The sequence below is a fragment of the Talpa europaea genome (assembly GCF_964194135.1).
Source record: "Talpa europaea genome assembly, chromosome: 12".
Lineage (NCBI taxonomy): Eukaryota > Metazoa > Chordata > Mammalia > Eulipotyphla > Talpidae > Talpa > Talpa europaea.
This window is the reverse complement of record NC_140079.1, coordinates 55,812,611-55,833,529: the sequence shown is the minus strand read 5'-3', so window position 1 is coordinate 55,833,529 and position 20,919 is coordinate 55,812,611. Positions and strand designations below refer to the sequence as shown.

The following is a 20,919-nucleotide window of genomic DNA, read 5'->3' as shown; positions in this document are numbered from 1 at the left end:
CCTATAAATCATTAGTTTTGATACTACTTTTTGTGCATTTGCTGTCTTCTGCTCCTTTCAGATTATTCTCTGGTTCTGTATGTAGTTTCAAAGTAGGAGTCGCAATAGGAATGGTTATCTGTCCTCTGATAAACTCCTTTAGATAACTGATTATGCAGAGAGCTAGATTCTAATAGGCAAATCACTTCAAGAGAATTTTGGTGTTGCTGCCTTCTTTATATACGGATTATTTTTCTTCTTAGCCAGCTAAGAGAAGTGATAGTTTTCTCAGATTTATTTTAGAACCCTGATTGGGTGTATTTCAGGGAAAAAAATTAGTTTTATTGTAAGTTAATTGTAGTGGCTTTATTTGTGAACTGAAAATCAAAGGTACTTTGGATTAGTAATGGATATTACTTTTGCAATGCTGAGTTGGTATTTTATTAGAGTATTCCTGCTAATATGCTCATTTTAAAAATCATCTTATGGTTATCAAATTTCCCTTTCTAAAAGTCTGTTTTGTATATACTAAAGTTTGAGAAAGCCAGAGTTTTCTGATATGTAATTTAAAATATTTGAGTGTTTTTCCTACACTGTTAGAAGAAACTTATCTTTTAAAATTTATATATAGTAGAAATGCAGGCCTTTCACATAAAAAGGGAAAATAAAACTATTATTTTGGACATTATAATTAAGATTTAAGTGATGGGGGAGTTGGGGAAAATTAAAATAGACTATTTTTTTTTAAGATTTATTTTATTTATTATACAAGCACTGGGTATAATCAGAAGCGCAGGAGGGTGAGAGAATTCACTAGAGCCAGAGCGGAAAGCAGAACAGGCAAACCAACAAAGTACACTGCTGAGGGGAGCAGCTGGCCACAGGAGAGGTCTGCGCGCCATGTGGGACCCCTACCCTCCCCTGCGCCACCGGGGAGGCCCTAGACTTTAAAACACTTCAAAGAGGGGCCTCCCTGGTGGCCTAGGGGTTAAGTCTCAGTGCTAGCATGCTATTGCTGCTATGGCCTGACTTCTGTCCCCTGCCAGGGAAGCTAACGCACATGGCGCAGCGGACCTCTCCTGTCTCTCCCACAGCTCCCCTTAGCAGTATATTTGAGTACACTGTTATGTTCCTGTTCTGTTCCTTGCTCTGTCTCTGATGAATCTTCTCACGCCTCCCTTCCCAACTCCTCTGGCCTCCACCCCAGTTCTTGTATGCATAAATAAATAAAAATAAATCTAAAAAAAATTAAAATAAATAAACACTTTAAAGAGGCCGCTCTCCTGCCCACTTGTGACTATGCAGGTGCTTTTCTTTTTCTACTTTTCCTAATAAACCTGCCATATCTCTTTTAAAAAACTAAACTAAGACACTTTTTACTCAGATATAAAATTACTTATTTAGAAAAAGTAGCCAAGTCTGACTCAAGTACAAAGATCAGTGAGGGATAGGGTAAAGTAAAACTATTGTAAATGGTTGTTCATAGAAGTGTAGGGTGGTAGTTGGTTATCACCCTTATTAGCCTTGTAGAGATGGGAGTACTTGTGAATCTTAACGTCTTAGGAATACATGGTACTCTATATATTAGTCAGATAATAGAGAGTGGAATGTAACAATAGAATGAGAAAAACATCTTAGTATTTGAACTGGTTTCTGTGTTCACTGTTTTTGATAAAAGATTTTTTGCTTACTTAGAATAACAACTGCTGCTCACTTTTAGGAGGTAGGTGTTCAAGACGAACACCATTTAAGTGTTTGCTGTATCTGTGCTGTTTTCTATTCAGCAGTATCACATTATTGGAAAGAGCTTTGTCCTAGGCTCAGGTGTTGAATGTTCTGTGATTGTCTGGAGTGTGTTTGGAGGATGCATTAACATCTTTACTAGATGGTGTTTAAAATTAAATATAGATTATTAATTTTATCTTTTTGAATTACATTTACAGTGAGCTGTTTGAGGTGGACCACATCAGAACAATTTATCACATGTTTATTGCCCTCCTCATTCTCTTTATCCTCAGCACACTTGCGGTAGATTATATTGATGAAGGAAGGTAAGATAAGAAAGAGGGTGTTTGGTTAGTTGTTGCATGAGATGTTGGTGGTTCCCATCCTATTTAAATTTGGGTCAAGGGTGATTTGATTAAATTTGCTTCAGAAAATCTCAAAGAAGTTAATTTGAGTATGAAGTTCTACTTGGAAATCAAATATTGTACAAAAATGAGTAACAATGTAAGGAAATTAATATAATTATGAAAAATAAAAATAAGTAGCTTAATTGAATTTAACCTTTGCTAAATGTGATCTCTTTAATATAAGAAGAAAATTATAACTTTACAAATGACAGTGTGATAATTATACGTTGAATTATTTGCTTAACTTGAGGTGATATAGTAGTGTATTAGATTTTTTCATTGTATCTATTTTGTTATGATAAATTGTATCTTGTCCATGACTCTGATAACTATTTGAATAATTTAAATGTTTATCATAGAATATTTTGGAGTTTAAATTTATTGTGAGAATCAAATCTTAGAGAAGTTCAAAGTCTTATTTTACGTTATCTCAGGTATCTTATATTGTAAAAACTGTATTATCTTAGGGCTTTTAGAAAAATCACTTTCAGTGAAGCAGAGGCTTAGAAGCAGTTCTCTGTCTAGCACAACTCTTAGATCTGTGATCTCAAGATATTCATGTTTTGTTTCTTAAGGTTGAAAGTTTTGGGTCTGAAAGTTTTTAATTAATTATAATTATATAAATCAGTGCATATTAAAAATTCACTTTTATGTGTTTTTTCTCTGCTTTTTCTTCTCAGGCTGGTACTAGAGTTCAATGTTATGGCTTATGCTTTTGGCAGACTTAATATTGCTATCTGGATATGGTGGGCCATGTTCTTGTCTACACTTTCAATTCCCTATTTCCTCTTTCAACATTGGGCCAGACGCTACAGTAGGAGTTCTCATCCAGTGATCCATTCTTTCATCCATGGCCTGCTTTTCATGGTCTTCCAGATTGGAATTCTAGGTTTTGGACCAGCATATGTTTTGCTAGCATATAAACTCTTTCCAGCTTCCCGGTTCCTTGTTATACTGGAACAGGTAAGATTTTGAGCAGGTAAATTATGTTCTACTTGGTTAAAATAATAATATAATAGCAATAACAAAATACTGTCATTCTGTTATTTTTGTTGGATTAGTTGGATAAATTTTCATATCATGCCATTATCTGTAAAGTTAAAGTGTTAAACTTGACTATCTCTTCTCTTAAAATTCGTTCTAACTTCAGTGGTCTTCAGTTCTTGGTAACTGAAATTATTGTACTGTTCAGAGTAATATGAATTTTGTTATGAGCAATTTTTTATAAAATGCATCCAAATTAGAAAATATAAAATTCCACTTTAAAAGTATCAGATTCATTGTTTTGCCATGCAAGCTTTTTCATAAAAAGAAAGGGTCTATTTAAATTTGTTTATACACCCTTCAGACTTCTCTGACATTGTTGGCTGTCCTATAATGTGCTATTTGACTAATGGAAAGGACTGTTCAGGAGGCTCTTTCAACAGAATTTTAATCCCTTATATGTACCTGAAATAGTGCTGTTAGGTGCTGCAGAACATTGTCTATCTTTAGAGTTGGTTTTTCATTGGTTTTATTGCATAAAAGTGTACTTGGTATATGCAAATTAAGAAATTCTGTGCGTGACTATAATCTAGTGCTGTTCTGGGGTTTCCTATAGGAGAAAAGATAATAACAGAAAATTCATCTTCTTTTCCCCTCCCTTTGCAGATTCGTTTCATAATGAAGGCCCATTCTTTTGTCAGAGAGAATGTGCCTCGTGTACTAGCTGCAACTAAAGAGAAATCAAGTATGTAATTCCATTAGGTCAAAGGATTATTATCAATAGGGTATTTCAACCATTGGTGTTTCCTGGATGATGTATTATGTAGATATTATGTTCAATTCTATATATATAGGGCCTGCATTGATTTGGAAGACAATCTTATTTTTATTTTGCTTTTGTACTTAGAATTTTTTTAAAAATACTCATTCTTTTTTTTATTTTATTTTTTAAAAGATTTATTTATTTATTTATATAAGAACTGGGGTACAGGCCAGATGTGCAGGAGGGTGAGAGGATTCACCAGAGATAGAGCGGGGAACAGAACAGGCAGACTGACGAAATACACTGCTGAGGGGAGCAACGGGCGCAACAGGAGAGGTCTGCTGTGCCATGTGGGACCCTTGCCAGTTGGCCGGGATCAAACCGGCACTGCAGAGGCTGCGGACAGCTTCACAGCATGGCTCTCAACCGCCTGCGCCACCAGGGGAGGCCCTGTACTTAGAATTTTAATACATTGATGATCAGGCTCATCTGTTATTTTTATGAAATATTAATAGACATCTTACACACCTGTGAGCCTAATCTTTTTAGGAATAGCTTAGTTTAGAGGAATTGATAATTTTCAATTAATGTAAGACTAAGAAGTCTCTTTGGGAGATCAGGAAGAAGTAGCATGAGCTAAATAAACGAGGTAGTTTCTTATTCTTCCCTATTTTGTGCTTCTTTATCTTCCCCATTTAGTTTTGCTGACATAAATTAGACACCCCTGATGCTAAGCATAGCTTTCCTTTTCCAGGTACTGTTCCAGTACCCACAGTCAACCAGTACTTGTACTTCTTGTTCGCTCCTACCCTCATCTACCGTGACAGCTATCCCAGGTAATGACAGTATGTGGTGAGCTGCAGAAGTATGGCCTGAGTGAGGTGGGTTAGATGAACAGGGGCCAGTTCTTACTAGGCTGTGGAGCATTTAGAATTAGTTTTAATTTTCTCATTGGCATGGGACCACCATGGTTGGTGATTCTAGCAATCCAATTTGATTACAGTAATTCTTGACAGAATTATACAAATATTTCATATACCAAAATGATGTCCTATGTTGGAGAATATTGTGAGGATCTTAAAGTTCAATTATTTACTTTAGTTAGAAAATATATTTTGCTTCTTCCTTTTTAGGACTCCTACTGTTAGATGGGGTTATGTTGCTATGCAGTTTGCACAGGTAAATTTTTTTAACTACCTAAGGTTTGTTGATTGGTGAAAAAGGGATTCTCATCTATAATAATAATCTAATTATTGGTAAATTCATGTCTACTGGAAACTGTTAGAACTCTTGATGAAGTCTTTTAAACTATTCTCAGTACAGTAAATGATATTCAGTTGCCAACATCAAAAATACTTTTATTCAACTGAAGAATTTAATTTGATTATTTCAGTAAGCATTCATCTTAATTTTCCTCCCCTCCTGTTTTTTTTTTTTATTTTTGCTTGTGTATATGTGTGTGTGAGCTCATGTGTGTGAGAGATATCTGAACCACCCCCATCACCTCCAACCACCCCCAAACCCCTGTTCAAAATTGTAAATCCCACATGATCCCATTTTAAATTCTTGGCTCGACCCATTTATGAAATAAGTTCTTTGTTATGGATTTCACATAGCAGGAAAAAGTTTCCAAGGCTCTGATCTTTTAAAAGTCATCATTTGGTAAAGGGAAATTGTCATTTTGTTGGGGAAAGAGTGATAGAAACTATGCTTGAGTAATAACTCAGAAGGATTACAGGCTGGCAATCTAATATACTAATGATAAATGGAATTTATTAAGGGTCACCTGTATTTTCTTTTGAAAAAAAAATCATCCTCCGACTTATTAAACCATCATTATTGTATCTTTATGTTTCAGGTTTTTGGTTGCTTTTTTTACGTGTACTACATCTTTGAAAGGCTCTGCGCCCCCTTGTTTCGGAATATCAAACAGGAGCCTTTCAGCGCTCGTGTTCTGGTGCTGTGCATATTTAACTCCATCTTGCCAGGTAACATGGGTACTACTTAATTTGTCCATTCATAAAGTTGCAAGGGAAATAGAAAGTGGTTGTGTATGAGCACTGTTGATTTATCTGCTTTTTACTATAAACTCATCTCCACCTATTTCCGCTTAGGCCCTTCTGTCCATTGCTCTGCCTTTCAGTCAAGTTTTGCTTTTGCTGACTTGTGGATAATTATCTTTTATTTTCTGTTCACTATTAACGTCACTGTAATCTTGCTCCAGTTCATGGAAATGACCTTTGCTAAAATCACTAGTAACCCCTAGATTGTAATTATAGTAGATTGTTTAGACCTTATTCTTGTTTGATTTCCATGAAGCATTGGATGTTGTTGAACACATTTTGAAATCTCTCTGGTCACTTTGGTTATTCTCTTCCTGTTTTTCTAGCCACACCTCAGCCTCCTAGCTTCATTCATTTCTAGAGATCTAAGAATTGGACTTTAGAGGTTGTACTTTAATTATGCTTACAGTTTCCTTTACTTACTCTTTTCTTTTTCCCCTGCCCAATAAATGTTGGTAATGTTTTTCTGTCATCCTTTCTCTTCTTTTTCTAGTCCCCAGACTTCAAATAACTTTCCTTATTGCCCCTTCTCCTCTCCCTCCCCCACACACCTAGATTTACTCTAATAAATTCTTTTTATCTGTTGTTATAATGAGATATATATTATGTACTGTGTGTCTTTCTCATTAGGCTGCAAATTCCTAGACATCAAGGACTGGCATATAGCTAGTCAGTCTCTCCCACGTTGACTGGCAGATGCTTTATGAGTATTTTTTGAATAAAGAAGTGACTGAAAGGTGCGGATATGTAAAGGGTACTTCACAATATAGTATAATAAATAGATAAGCACAAGGATGATGAACTTTATTTTATTTTTAAAGATTTATTTATGTATACAAGAACTGGGGTACAGGCCAGAGGTGTGGGGAGGGGATGAGAGGATTCACCATAGACAGAGTGGGGAACAGAACAGGCAGAGTGACTGAAATACACTGCTGAGGGGAGCAGCAGGCGAGTCAGGAGAGGTCTGCTGCGCCATGTGGGTAGCTCACTGGCAGGCTGGGGATTGAACTCCTGCTACAGAAGCTGCGGACTGCTTCATAGGTTGTGTCTTAACCCCTTGCGCCACCAGGGAGGCCCTGAACTTTATTTTATATTAGACATGCCAATTAGCATTGGTTATTATAAAATAGGTAATTGTTCGCTTGGCACAGAAGTAGTAGAATGGTCCTTCCTAGGAGAGGTATGGATGCAAAGACACAGGATGTTATGGAATGGCAAAAGCAGTTGTGGGAGATGTTTACAGTCCTGGGAGGAGAGTTGAAGATAAGTTATCATGTCACTATTGACATTTGGGCTGGATGATTTTGTTTGAGGATGCTGTTTTATACATTGCAGGATATTTAGCAATATCTTGGCCTTTTATAACTAGATACCAGTGGTACAATCCCCACCCCTTGTGCTGGGATGACCAAAAATGTCTCCAGAATTGCCAGATACATCAGGGGAGAGAGGGACAGGAAAATTCTCCCCAAGTTCTATAGAGCTGATTTAGAAGAATGCTTGGGGGACAGATTTTATTTATTTTTTTAATTTTTTTTTTAATTTTTTTTTAAATTTTTTTTTTATAGAGGCATGTTTTTTTTATTTTTATTTATTTGTTTCTTTTTTTGTTTTGTTTTGTTTATACATGCACTGGGTACAGTCAGAAGCGCGGGAGGGTGAGAGAATTCACCAGAGCCAGAGCGGGGAGCAGAGCAGGCAGAAGGACCGAAGTACACTGCTGAGGGGAGCAGCGGGCGGCAGGAGAGGTCTGCGCGCCATGTGGGACCCTCCTCCGGTGGCCGGGGAGCAGCCGGGGATCGAACCGGCGCCGCAGAGGCTCCGGGCAGCTTCGCAACCCAGCGCTCAACCGCTGCGCCACCGGGGAGGCCCAGATTTTATCTTTTTCAAAGATTTATTTATTTATTTATTTATTTATACACGAACCGGGGTACAGGCCAGATGCGTGGGAGGGTGAGAGGATTCACCAGAGACAGAGAGGGAAACAGAACAGGCAGACTGACAAAATACACTGCTGAGGGGAGTAGTGGGAGAGGTCTGCCACACCATGTGGGACCCTTGCTGGCCAGCCAGGGTCGAACCGGCGATGCAGAGGCTGCGGACAGCTTCACAGCACTACTCTCAACTGCATGCGCCACCAGTGGAGGCCCAGGGGGACAGATTTTTAAAGAACTTTAGAAACCAACTTAACCCTTAGATGTAAGCATTTCTGCTAAAAACAATCTTGTTTACTTGTCATCTGTGAAATCCACTTGGAAGTAAGTTACTGCTTTGTAAAATTAAATAGTTGTCAAAAGAACATCATATCATCTCTGAAATGAGTAAGCTAGAATAATAACTTTTACTTTACAAAAGTAATTTCACCTAAGCAAATAATGACATATAATTAACTGCTTGTTATGTGAACTTGGTATTTGCAAAAACTTCTATTTTTTATCTTATTTTTTAGGTGCACTGATCTTGTTCCTTACCTTTTTTGCCTTTTTGCACTGCTGGCTCAATGCCTTTGCTGAGATGTTACGCTTTGGTGACAGAATGTTTTATAAGGTAATCTATACTTGGATTCATCTTTTAATATTTTACATATGTCTTCATGTTAAGTACTTCAGTATTATTGCTTACTAGTTTTTTAACCTAATCACTGTAAAAAATTTTCAAGCATTTTACCAATATTAAATCTGAAATTCTGATTTAGATATAATTAGCTAGACTTGTCTTCTAATATCTTCATCCTTCATAAGGCTTATGGTTTTTGCCGAGTCCCGCGAGAATTTATTGGTTATTATACTAGGGAAGCATATGTCCAGAGGGCATTAAGAGACTTTTGCTGACTGTTTATGCATTTGGAATTGACTATCTGCTGCTGTAGGACTGGTCTCAGTAAATAATTCTATTTAAGATTGTTGAACAGTTCATAAAGGAAATAACTTTTCTCTCCTTTACTTCAGAAGACTTTAATTCTGCTTTAGATTCTATTTTTTTTTTTTAGATTTATTTTACTTATTTATACATACAAGACCAGGGGTGTAGGCCAGAGGCGTGGGGGTGGTGAGAGGATTCACCAGAGACAGTTGGAAGCAGATTGACTGAAAGACACTGCTAAGGGGGGCAGTGGGTGAGACAGCAGAGGTCTGTTGCGCCTTGTGGGCCATCTCGAACCCGTGCCTCAGTGACTTCCGATAGCTTCATAATGCTGAGACTTAACTCTTTGTGCCCCCACGGAAGCCCTAAAATTGTATTCTTACTTACTACTTCCAGAGTTGGAATTAAGTTCTGGACTAGATCCAGAGTGGTTCAGTGTTCTACAATCCTAACTACAGCCCTCTAGAGTTTTGCTTGTTGTATTGGCAACAGTCCAAGCCCAGCACTCCTTTCTTTAAGAAATAATGTCTGTGGCCTGCAAATATTAGACATCTGACTCCATTGGTCTGATGGGATTAGTTGGAAACAGATTTATATAAAGGAGTACAGGAACTGATGGTAGCCACCATCTTACTTCTTGTACAATTTAAATTTTTATGTTACCAGCAACAACTCCCTAGGGTTAGCACTCTATCTGAGTGACCTTAGAATTCCTCTCATTGTGATTTAGCAAGGGAAGGCAAGTTTGCTGATGGCTATTTAGATGTACATTTCATTTGATTGTATTACATTTAATGTATGTTCTGCATCTTCCATCATAACTTGTTTGATAGTGAGACAAAATGAACTAAAGACTTAATCATATACGGAACTAGAATTAATGCCATATCAAACACTAATAATCAAAGTGCCTTGAAAGTTTTTCAGACATGAATTGTATAAGCTAACTTTATCATGACACACTTTATCATCACACACACTGTTACATGTGTGTCATCTTTAGAAATATTCAGGGGTTGCTTTGGCTTTTGTGTGTGTATGTAGCTTTGTATGTATATGTTTATAGTTTTACATGTTTCCTTTTTCCCTCAGGATTGGTGGAACTCCACATCATATGCTAATTATTACAGGACCTGGAATGTGGTGGTGCATGACTGGCTCTATTATTATGCTTACAAGGACTTTCTTTGGGTAAGTAGCAAGATTTAATTGATACTGTTCAAGAAATGGTGGTCCTTTTCCAGAAAGCATTAGTATTGGGCAGCTACAAAAATTTATACTTAGCTGCCTTTAATTCTCTTGTAAGCCACTTATGCCTAAGAAATCTATTCTTCTTTGAATAGTACTGCTCAGAGACCATTGTGCACAGTTACTAGGCCAGATGCCATGTTTTTGTTTTGGATTTTACTTGACATGATTCCAAAGTGAAAAATACATAGAGACATTTGGAGGAGTTGAAATAATCCAGCATTACCAACAAATAATCTTTCTCTGGCTTCTTTCATGTTTTTCTTTTTTGCTTTTTGTTTCTTTGTTAAAATGGTGGAACACCTACGTGTGAGCTTATGTCTTCCAAGAGGATAAAGTGTCATTGTGGCATTCTACATTCTTTAGAACAGAATATATGTACAGCAGTGAAATGTAATCTTGACTCTCATGGTTGATTAATGCTGGTATCTCTAGATTGCTGATTTTTATTGTTAAGTAATGATGCAGGGCAGCAGGGGGCACTAAAACTGGCCAAGGACACTACCCAAATAGTTTACTAGTCACTGTCTGAGTTCTTCACCCACACACACAATTGCAAGACTGCTCAGGCTCTGAGAACCACAACAATGGGATTTATTTAACAAACCACGGAAAAACAAAGAGTTACTAAGGCCAAAAATGGCCTTTTACCTCACCAAAGCAGTGTCCAGTGTTTTTCTGTCCTAAACAAAAGCAGCTAAGATGGTGTCTTCCTGCCTCTGCCGACCTGAAGCATGCAGCAGCCAAACTCTAGGCCAGGTTCCAACTCACGAAGACAGCAGAAGACACAACAGGAGATGCTCCCGGAGCTGCCTGGATACCCCAGCATAACACCATACTAGCAACACTCAAGATAGCAGTTGCAGCGACTGAATGACCCAGCAAACAGCCACACTCAGGCAGCTCATTGAGGCACTCCACTCCATCTCTGGGTCTTCGCCTTCTCTGCCAGGCTGTAACAGCAGCAAAACAAGGAACAGTTTCAGTCGCTCAGATACTTAAAAAGCTTCCGAAATTTCCCTCTCTGAGGTTGGCTGCTGTAGACCTCTCCACATTCAGAGGCCCACAACAGACTCTGGAAGATCGGCTCGGTGGGGACCAAAATCACTGACACCAAATGCTGAAGATCCGAGAACCACTAAATCCCAAAGACTGAATCCATTTGCACCCCATGCTGCAGTCCCTTATATTACTTATTAGTCCCTCCACTCCCAAAATGTGATTCTTTTTAGCATTTTCCCTGGGGTTGTCTATCTTCACCAGCAGCCCCCCCTTTAGGGGGCACCACCGGTAACAGCCCTTGGCTTCAGCCACCCATTACAATAAGACACTATTTTTAAATTTGTTTTTGACAATAGTGTCAATATACATTTCATAACCTTCTTGGCAATGTAGTATGATGTTGTCATCATATTCAAGTATTTGATTTTATATGTGCCTCATTAAAATGTAAAGGTTCTTATGGAAAGAAAAAAAAAGACACTATATAAGTAAGTGACAGTATGTTGTGGTGCAAATAGCACCTTATTTGGTGTTCTTTTGTTTATAAGTGTAGTTTCACTTAGGGAGAGACAAGCCCCTTCTTTCTAAATCTTAGTTTTGCTACTTGTAATTCCAGAGAGGATAATGCTTGGAAGATTGAAATTCGAGGTGTTATTATATGAAAACTATGTTGTAGTCAACTCTAGTGACTTTAAAGTATAAGTTAATGTTTTTGGAAATATGCCCAGATCTTTTTACATTAATTGTTTTTGAAGTGCCTCATTTTAGTAAAATAAGAATTTACATGCATAGATGTATTTTGTAATTATTGTAATACAAAGAACACATTTGGAAAATCAAATATAACAATAACTAAATAAGTGCTTTTTAAAATATTTTCATTTACCCTAGTTATTCACTAAGAAATTCAAATCAGCTGCGATGTTAGCTGTCTTTGCTGTGTCTGCTGTAGTACACGAATATGCCATGGCCCTTAGCTTGAGCTTCTTCTATCCCGTGCTCTTTGTCCTGTTCATGTTCTTTGGAAGTAAGTATCGTGGCATGCCATGAGTACTATGATAAAAGAGAAAATTCAGAAAATGAAAGTAATAAAATCACTGTAGAGTGTAGAATGTAGATACTTGGTAGGAAGTAGCATTTAGCAGATATATCTGATGACACATTGGTTGTGAGTGTTTACCCACAACTCTGTTTCAAGGTGCTTATTCTTTGAAGTAGAGACTACTAAATAACCTCTTAAAAAGTACTGATAACATTGATCAGTGGTCATTGCTAGGTTATAATAAAACTATAAACAACTTCCCTAATTCTTAAACTTTTTTAGTGTTCATATGGGGAGGGGCGGAGAGAATGACCCTTTTTAGAGTGGGTGGAGAGGAACAAGTTAGAATTTAAATGATTCCATGAAATAATTTTTCACCTGTTCTGACTACGTCCTGATTTCCAATTACTGATTTGTAAATTCCAACACTTTAGCTTTTATTTATGAGACCAGTGACTGGGGTGAAACATGTATGCAAACAGTTGATGCTCACTGGGGTGAATAAAATCTTACAGTAGATACCTGAGGCCCTTATCTCCTGATAGGTCACATTTTGATAGCTGTGCTTTTTTTGTTGTTACCTTTCTAACTTTAGTGACTTTCAACTTCATTGTCAATGACAGTCGGAAAAGGCCAATTTGGAATGTTATGATGTGGACCTCACTTTTCGCTGGCCATGGCGTCCTCCTGTGCTTATATTCTCAAGAGTGGTATGCACGTCAGCACTGTCCTCTGAAAAATGTGAGTCCTCAGTCAGAGTGGGGTAGGAAAGTGACCCATTTGTCCTTTGAATGTGGGCGGTGGTGGGAAGGAGAGTAGTGGACACTACGCTAAAAAAAATTTTTTCCCCTTTGGTTTTCCTCACCCTGAACTGCCCAGCTCTTGGTTTTCTTTTTGTCTTTATTGCTTTTTCTTCAGTTCCTTCTGTTTTTCTTCCTGTGTCCTTAAAATTAGGGTATTCACAGGGTCTTCCCCAATGACTTATGTACCCCCCCACCACTACCTAACAACACTCATTTTTCCTCTTCTTTCCTACTGTAATAAACTGTATGAATGTTCAGCCACTCTCATGCCTACGATCCCACTTCCCGTGATTCTGTCATCGTTTTTTTCTTTTTCATAATTAGCCAAGTCTCATTCTTAGGATTTTAGCTTTTAACTGAATATGGGTAACTCCCAAATACTAAATCTCCACAGGTACCAATAACTACGTATGCCCACAATCAAGTTAATCAGTTTCTTCCCCAAAGCTTCAGCTGGCTCTCCACCTTGTTTTTATTATGCTGCCCTAATGCTCCCTCCTTATTTCTTCTTTATCCCCCTTGTGTATTTGAAATTCTCTGCATTCTGTCTCTAAAAATGAACACCATTCTCCATACTCAGCTTCCACCTGTGAGATTTAATTTTGTCAAGATCCAGTTTGGATGCAGCAGCTTGCATGAAGCTTTTTGAAATTCTCATTCTGGTATCTTTTCCTATTTCAGAGTATCTCATCCATTCCTCAAATAAAGCACTAATTTTAAAGCTTGAATTATAGTAGTTTGTGTGTGTGTGTGTGTGTATTTCTCTGTTGTGTCTATGTATTTTATTGTCCATAACCTACCACTGGTTAGATTTTAGGCTACTCACAGTCAAGATGTGTGAAAATAAAATGCAAGATATAAAATGAAAGAGTATCTTGAATTTGGTCAGAGGCCATGCAATTGTGTAGCATTGACTAGACTTTTTCTTTTTTTTTTTTTTGTGGGACCCTTGCCAGTGGCCGGGGATCGAACTGGTGCTACAGAGGCTGCAGGCAGCCTCTCAACCCAGCGCTCAACCGCTGTGCCACCAGGGGAGGCCCACATTGACTAGACTTTAAAAGCTTTATTTAAGCTTCCAAATCAAGTAAATCTGACTGTAGATAAAATAATGAACTTGTTTTGAATTAGTGAAGTGTTTATAGCATAATGGTTACTGAAATGATAGGAGACATTTTAGAGATGTACAGAACATACATTAACACCCTGCTGCCTCATACATTGTACACACAAATAAACTTTTTTTTTCATTCTTTTTATTTTCCTCTTGAAGCCCTCATTTCTGGATTATATCCGGCCACGTTCCTGGACGTGTCGTTACGTGTTTTAGAAACTTGGATTTTGTTCCTTCCTTGACACTGAAGATTGGATATTCTGCCGGCTCTGGGGCCAGCATCTGTTTCCAGCTGTTACTGAAGTTACCTGTGTTACTTGGACCACTCCGGCCATTACAAATGGTTTACTCCATTCCTAGGTCACCTAAAGCCCGAACTATTGGAAGTTCACCAGAATCTAGTACACTTAAGCAGTACTCTTAAGCAGTACTCTTTTTTGGGATACCACAGACTTATAACTGACATAATGACATTTTGTGGGGTCATATTGGCTTAAGCCTTAGTTTTGTTTTGTTTCTTTACTCCATGTAATTGGAGACAAAACATATTTTTGTGGCCACTGAATTAGTCAAAACATGTGAAGAAATCATTGTAGTAATCTCTGGCTTAGAAACATAATGCATATTGTTAAACTATTTGCCAATCAACCATGCAATTGGAAAAGAAAAGAAAATAATTTGTCATGTTTTGCTATTTCTAGTAGGAAGAGACAAAATACCTATTTCCAAAGGTAATTTTGTTATGCTAATTTTTATTATTACTATTATTACTATTTTTTTTTGGTAAAAAGTGCAGTTTTCAATTATTAACTTGATTTTCCCATACAATAGGCACACTTTCTGTCAGGCAAAAATATGCCTTTTACTTTGAATCCTTCTAGTTGGCAACCGTATTACATATTGAAGGAAACAGAAAGGAGAAAAATAAAAAGAATTAGCAGAGGATAAAGAAAAATATTTTCCCTTCTAACTTCCAAAGTAATTTTTAAATAGACTTAGAGTCAATCATGCATTTAAATTAATATATCTTGAAATTTGTGTGGAGGTATTTTGTTTAAATTTTAAGGCATTAAAGATACTTTTACAAGTATCCTTTGGTGCAGTTGTTTTATTGTCTAATAAATACTAGCTTGAATTATTTTATAGGCTACAAAGTCTGTAACATAAGTATTAATCAGCTCCACTAATAATTAAAATAATTAAATATCCAGAAGCTGGCTTCTGCATTTGCTCAATTCTTAACACGTTAATGGTAGTATAATTTTCTGTGAACCAAATTAGTAGGTGATTATTTTCAAGAAAATGTACTCTTTTATGTAATGTTCCCATATTATAAGATACCCATTGGTAGCACAATGTGGTATGTAGAAATTATTTTGTTTGTATATATGACATATAATTATGTTTGTAAAGGCTGAGCATTGGAAGCGATATCAGAGGCCATGTAGTTCAACTTTCCATCCCACAAATGAGACTTTTATCCAAATGCTTGTTGTAAGTTGGAATAGCCCACTTGGGAGGCTATACTGGTATTCTAACAGCTCTACTGCTATTCCGAAGTTTTGGGAAATCTTTTTTGAATTGTTTTAAAGTCAGTGTGAGTCTGACAGATAGGTAAACAGGGTTTCTTCATAGTCACAATTTGAACCCTGCTTAGTCAGACATTATTTTCCTCATATCTTTGATGCAGATGAGTTTGGGTAGTTTTCAAACATCAAATCCAACTTCAACAGATAAAAGTGCACCTCACAGGAGATTATTTTTTAAAAAATGGTGTTCCATGCATTCCCAAGCAGTAATGTTCTGTTATACTGTAAGGCAACTACAACTTTCAACTAACTGCTTTAATATAGCTTGTAATTTCTGGCTTTTTAATAGAATCAAAAAGAGTCAGTGACTTGAATTTAATTTTAAATTTAATTAAATTTTAAATTTAATGAGGAATCTGAGAAAAACAGGTTTATGATAGATGAGTGAGTCAATCTATTAATGAGAATGGAATTCTTATAGCTGTTAAGTACTGTAAATATATACACTGTTTTACTGAGAAGACTTCCTTTCTTTGTACTGTTGCTGAATATGCTTATATTTGTTGTACTGATCAAGGCTATTTAAGAAAAAAAACTCATCTTCTGTGTTTATTAGTGATTTCTTCTGTCCAGGATTTTTAAGTGACAACAAATGACATATGTATTACTAAAGTCTTAGAATGCTAAGACTGACCTAAGAAAATTTCTGACACACTTAAAAAAAAAACACTTTCTGTGAAAGAATCTAATTTCATAGCCATGGTCTTACTTCTAGCTGCTTTTAGCAAAAGTCTTTTCTTTAAACCACTACTACCTACTCTTTAAATAAACAAAAAATGAAACAGAAACCTCTTACTAAATTTGTTTCGGGAAGATTTATTTATCCTCATTTGCAAATAGAGATGAAAATTATTTTCATTTATAGTATGGTACTTTTTCCTTCTGAAAAGTAGTAAATATAGAATTTCTGTCCTGGAAAAAGTAATGAGAGTAACCATTATTTTGGTTTATTACCCAAGAGAAAAACTAAAATCTCTTAACTTTGTCATAAATTTGTTAGAAATGTCATAGATTTATTATTCTCAATCCTGGATAATGATGCAAAATGGAGTTTAATTTTGCTTTTGGTGGATTAATCTATGGTGGTTGTCTGAGTGTCAAGTTGCTTGCTTCATAATTTAATTTGAAAATTGAAGCTGCTTTTCACCTGTCGATACATAATATTTGGAATCAGGAGTGGGGGAAATGTTACTTCCTTTTTCAATGATTGCAAAGTTAAATGTGGGTGATATTGTCAGGTAAAAAAAATCATGTGTAACTGTTCTTTATTTGCAAACACAGATCATCTTAGAGAGTAAATCATTTGGTATAGACAATTTTAGCATAATTTAAAAATTTACTTGCTTGAAAAATTGAATCTCAAAGGTTTTATAGAAAACTTGAAAAGTTGTGTTTAAAAAAAGTCACATGGGCTAAATTTATAAAAGGTGTCATTTATAAATTATTGAGGTCTTTTATGCAGAGATAAATGTGTTTTAAGTAATTTTGAGTAAATTTCATTGCTTTGTGTGGGGGAAATGACAGTAAACTAATAACTAAAGCAACTAGGTGGTCTGGTATAGTGCAGTAGTTTAATGTTTCAGTTATGAAGCCATACTAAAAAAATATGCCCAAGCATATTAAGCCCAAGCATGTAAAACATAAAACATAAGTGTGGCTTCTGGTTGAGATGGGAGTAGGGACCCGGAGCTCTTTTGATTGGTATATACATTTTCGGTCAATAACTACCTCATAGGATAGTTGTAAAGCACCAACCCTGCAAAAATAGAGCCTCATTATTAATCTTCCGTAAATTCTAAACATAAATCATCATTACTAACTCATGGGGATTCTTTAACAATGTTAATGTTTCAAATGCTACAGTTCCCAAGAATGTATGGTTTTCTTTAAAATAGTCTCTGAATAATGTGAATTGGTATTGCACCTAGGCTCACTTATAATGAAACTGGCAAGAATTTAACAGGATTGTTAAAGGCACTGGTCGTTTCCACCTCTCCAATACTACTTTTGGATTTGTCTGTTTAGCACTGGGATAGGATGTTAAGCTATGAAAAGAAATGCATTTCTGCTTTTACCTAGGTATTTAAGCCAAATGTTCAGTGTGTATACTTAAGTTTTAGAATTTATAGAGAAGAAAACTAATGAGACCTTCTGCCAGTGTAAGGGGTGCATATAATCATGGAAAGTAGAATAACTTTCTTAATGGAAGAGAGTTCATCCTTTCATTAATAAAGTTCAAGTGACTTGCTTACTAATCTTGTGCAAAATTTAGTGTAAATTAAGTCATTTATATAATACAGCATGTATATACTATCAAGGAAAAATCTGTCTTGGACACTTAGTTCTCTCTGGGTTTTATTTTTATTGGTTAGAAATTGAAAGGGCTAGGACATTAATGTTTTGAGGAGTACAATGAATACAGTTAGTGAAGCTTAGACAAGTAACTGGTTAGTTTCTGACATCGCCAAGTCCTGTGAGTGTTTGAACCCAGTTTATAAAGGAAATAAAATAAGGCCACTCTGGTTAAAACAGGCAGAGTGGAGCCCTTGTCACATGGTACCCGATGCTCTTCTCTACCCTAAATTTAAAACCCAGTTTGGGTCCTCCCCAGTGGCGCAGTGATTTGAGTGCAGCGCTGTGAGGCTGTATGCAGCCTCTGCAGCGCAGGTTTCATTCCCAGCTAGCCAGGGAGATTCCCACATGGTGCAGCAGACCTCTCCTGTCTCACCCACTGCTCCCCTCAGCAGTGTTTTCGGTCCATCTGCCTGTTCTGCTTCCTGCTCTGTGTCTGGTAAATCCTCTCACCGTCCCGCACATCTGACCTGTACCCCAGCTACTGTATAAATAAAATAAATCTTAAAAATAAATAAATAATAAAACCCAGTTTGAAAATCAATAACTATATTGTTTTAGGTTAGTAGGAAAGCTGTACAATTTATATAATCTACTAAATCCTTAATTATTGTTTCTTTTTATTTTCCTCTGAATAGAAGCACATTCTAACAGCTAATTTGGATAGGAGAGTCAGACCGATTTTATTCCCCCCCACCCACCCCCCTGTGAAATAGAATCCAGATTTATTACACTCTAAAGGTCTAAAATGTCCAATTTTCAACAAAAAATTACTAGATATGAAAAGAAAGAATGACCCATAGGGCCTCCCTGGTGGCGCAAGCAGTAAAGCACAGCACCTTGAAGCTATCTGCAACCTCTGCAGCAAGTTTGATCCCACATGGTGCAGCAGACCTCTCCTATCTTGCCTGCTGCTCCCAGTGTATTTCAGTAGATTTGCCTGTTCTGCTCCCTGCCCTGTCTCTGGTGAATCCTCTCACCCCCTGCATCTCTGGCCTGTACCCCAGTTCTTGTATGCATAAATAAATAAATCTTTAACAAAAAAAAAAAAAAAGGAAAAGAATAACCCATAAATAGGAAAAAAGTCACTGGAAAGACCCAAGTATCAGTATTACCAGAAAAATGCTTTTTTGAACTAATTTAACCCAATTAGTGTTCCCTATTTAGTCTTTTTTTTTAATTGAGGGAATATTGGCTTACACCATGATATGATTACTCTACATGAGGTGTAGTGTCAGCCTCTTCAGATGTATGTTACCACATACCACAGCCACCAGCTAGGCACCCATAGTCCAAGGGGCCTCCACACACTGCTCTTCCCCCTTCCTGGCCCTCTCTGGTAGGCTCAATTCTATAGTGAGACTTGTAGGGTTTGTTAATGGTTTGATTCTGTTTATAGCTGACCTTTTTTTTTTTTTCTTTCTCTGTTCCACATAAAAGTGAAACAGTTAATTTTCGAAGTGATATACTTGTAAAAAATCTGAAACTGCCTCTGTATTTTTTTTTCTTAGTGCTTCTTCCCTCCTCTCTTCTGTCAGCATGCCCTTCCCCAGAGAGGCTAACCTTTAAGCTTACAAATACTTCATCTCTTCGTGATGGTCTTTTGTTGGTCTTAATGGAGTAGTAGGCATATTTTCTCTGTTTCAAATACCTTTGAAAGATGAGGTAGTTGGTGCACCCACGTGTTTAGAGATAGTTTGAGTTACCATGTAGAAATGCCAATTTGGAAGGGTGGGAAGAGTTCAAGTCCCAGCCAATGTTCTGCCATGTAGGCCAGTGCCACAGCCTCTTGTGTCTCTTACAGTTTGTGCATTAAGTCCATAGTGTTCTGAGAGCTTCAGAAACATCGTGTAAACCTGATTATTTTTTTCCTGAGTTAGTTTTTTTTTAATATTTTATATAATTCTTACATCATTTTTCATTTTTGCACAATGTATGCTTTTCATTTTGGTTATATTCCCCATACAATTGCACCCCCCCCCTTATTTTGACCCTAGTCCTTCTCCCTGCTCCCCACCCCACGTAGTGTGTCTCTGGTTTATAGTTGCTTGTTGATTTTGATTTTTACTTTGTATTAGTTAGTCTTTTTCCTGGTCCCTTAGTTAGGTTTTCTAAATCCCTGCTATGAGTGAGACCATTGGGTATTTTTCTTTTTCTTTCTGACTTACTTCTCTGAGCATGATCCCTTCTAGCTCCATCCGCTGCAAACTGCATGTTTATCTTTTTTTGATTGCTGAGTAATATTCCATTGTGTATATGCACCACATCTTCTTGATCCAGTCATCTATTTTTGGGCATTTGGGCTGTTTCCAAAGCTTAGCTATTGTAAATATTGCTGCTATAAACATAGAGGTGCAGGTGCCCTTTGGAATTAATGTTTCTGTGTTATTTGGGTAAATACCTAGGAGTGGAATTCCTGGATCATATGGAAGCTCTATCTTTAGTAGGTCAAGAAATCTCCACACAGCTCTGTATAGTGTAAACCTGATTGTTTTAAGGGACTTTCTATAATTATAGATGTTTTTCCTCCTTTTTGTTTCTTCTTTTCCTGAATTCCTGTCCCCCATCCTTGTTTGTCTAATCACCTGTACTATCACTTTGTATAATGTGCACTGTATTAACTTTAGCTTAAAATTGAACTAAAAATATATACACAAAAAATATCTTACACATAAAGAAGTGACAAATATATTTGGGGAGAACCTATTATTTTTTAAAAATAACTTCAAATTTATTTAATATTACTATATATTAGCTATATTTCATGTTCATCTTTATATGTGAATATAGTCAAAGAGAATACAAATAACTGAATTGAATTTTACTGCCCTGGAAAATGGAGAGGGGCCATGATCCCGGTTACAATGAAATAAATAACAGAGCTCAGTTGTAACTTTGCATGGAAAAAAAAAAACCTACTCAAACCTATACTCTGATGTAAGCTCATTGCTTCATTCCTTTTGCTGTTGACCTTTTATTTTTTTAT

General features: G+C 36.7%; 1 protein-coding gene across 1 annotated transcript in view; it reads left to right on the top strand.

Annotated features, from left to right (window-relative positions):
- Positions 1 to 14,208, top strand: part of SOAT1 (sterol O-acyltransferase 1) — a gene marked incomplete at both ends in the record, with an annotated part of 50,318 nt that extends 36,110 nt beyond the window's left edge. The window contains 11 exons of the mRNA XM_084250603.1: positions 1,923 to 2,030; positions 2,792 to 3,074; positions 3,762 to 3,840; positions 4,613 to 4,694; positions 4,992 to 5,037; positions 5,717 to 5,846; positions 8,374 to 8,471; positions 9,879 to 9,977; positions 11,928 to 12,063; positions 12,674 to 12,819; positions 14,152 to 14,208. Coding sequence (XP_084106729.1) covers positions 1,923 to 2,030; positions 2,792 to 3,074; positions 3,762 to 3,840; positions 4,613 to 4,694; positions 4,992 to 5,037; positions 5,717 to 5,846; positions 8,374 to 8,471; positions 9,879 to 9,977; positions 11,928 to 12,063; positions 12,674 to 12,819; positions 14,152 to 14,208 — 1,264 coding nt within the window. The remainder of the gene's footprint in view (positions 1 to 1,922; positions 2,031 to 2,791; positions 3,075 to 3,761; positions 3,841 to 4,612; positions 4,695 to 4,991; positions 5,038 to 5,716; positions 5,847 to 8,373; positions 8,472 to 9,878; positions 9,978 to 11,927; positions 12,064 to 12,673; positions 12,820 to 14,151) is intronic.
- Between the last annotated feature and the right edge of the window lie 6,711 nt (positions 14,209 to 20,919).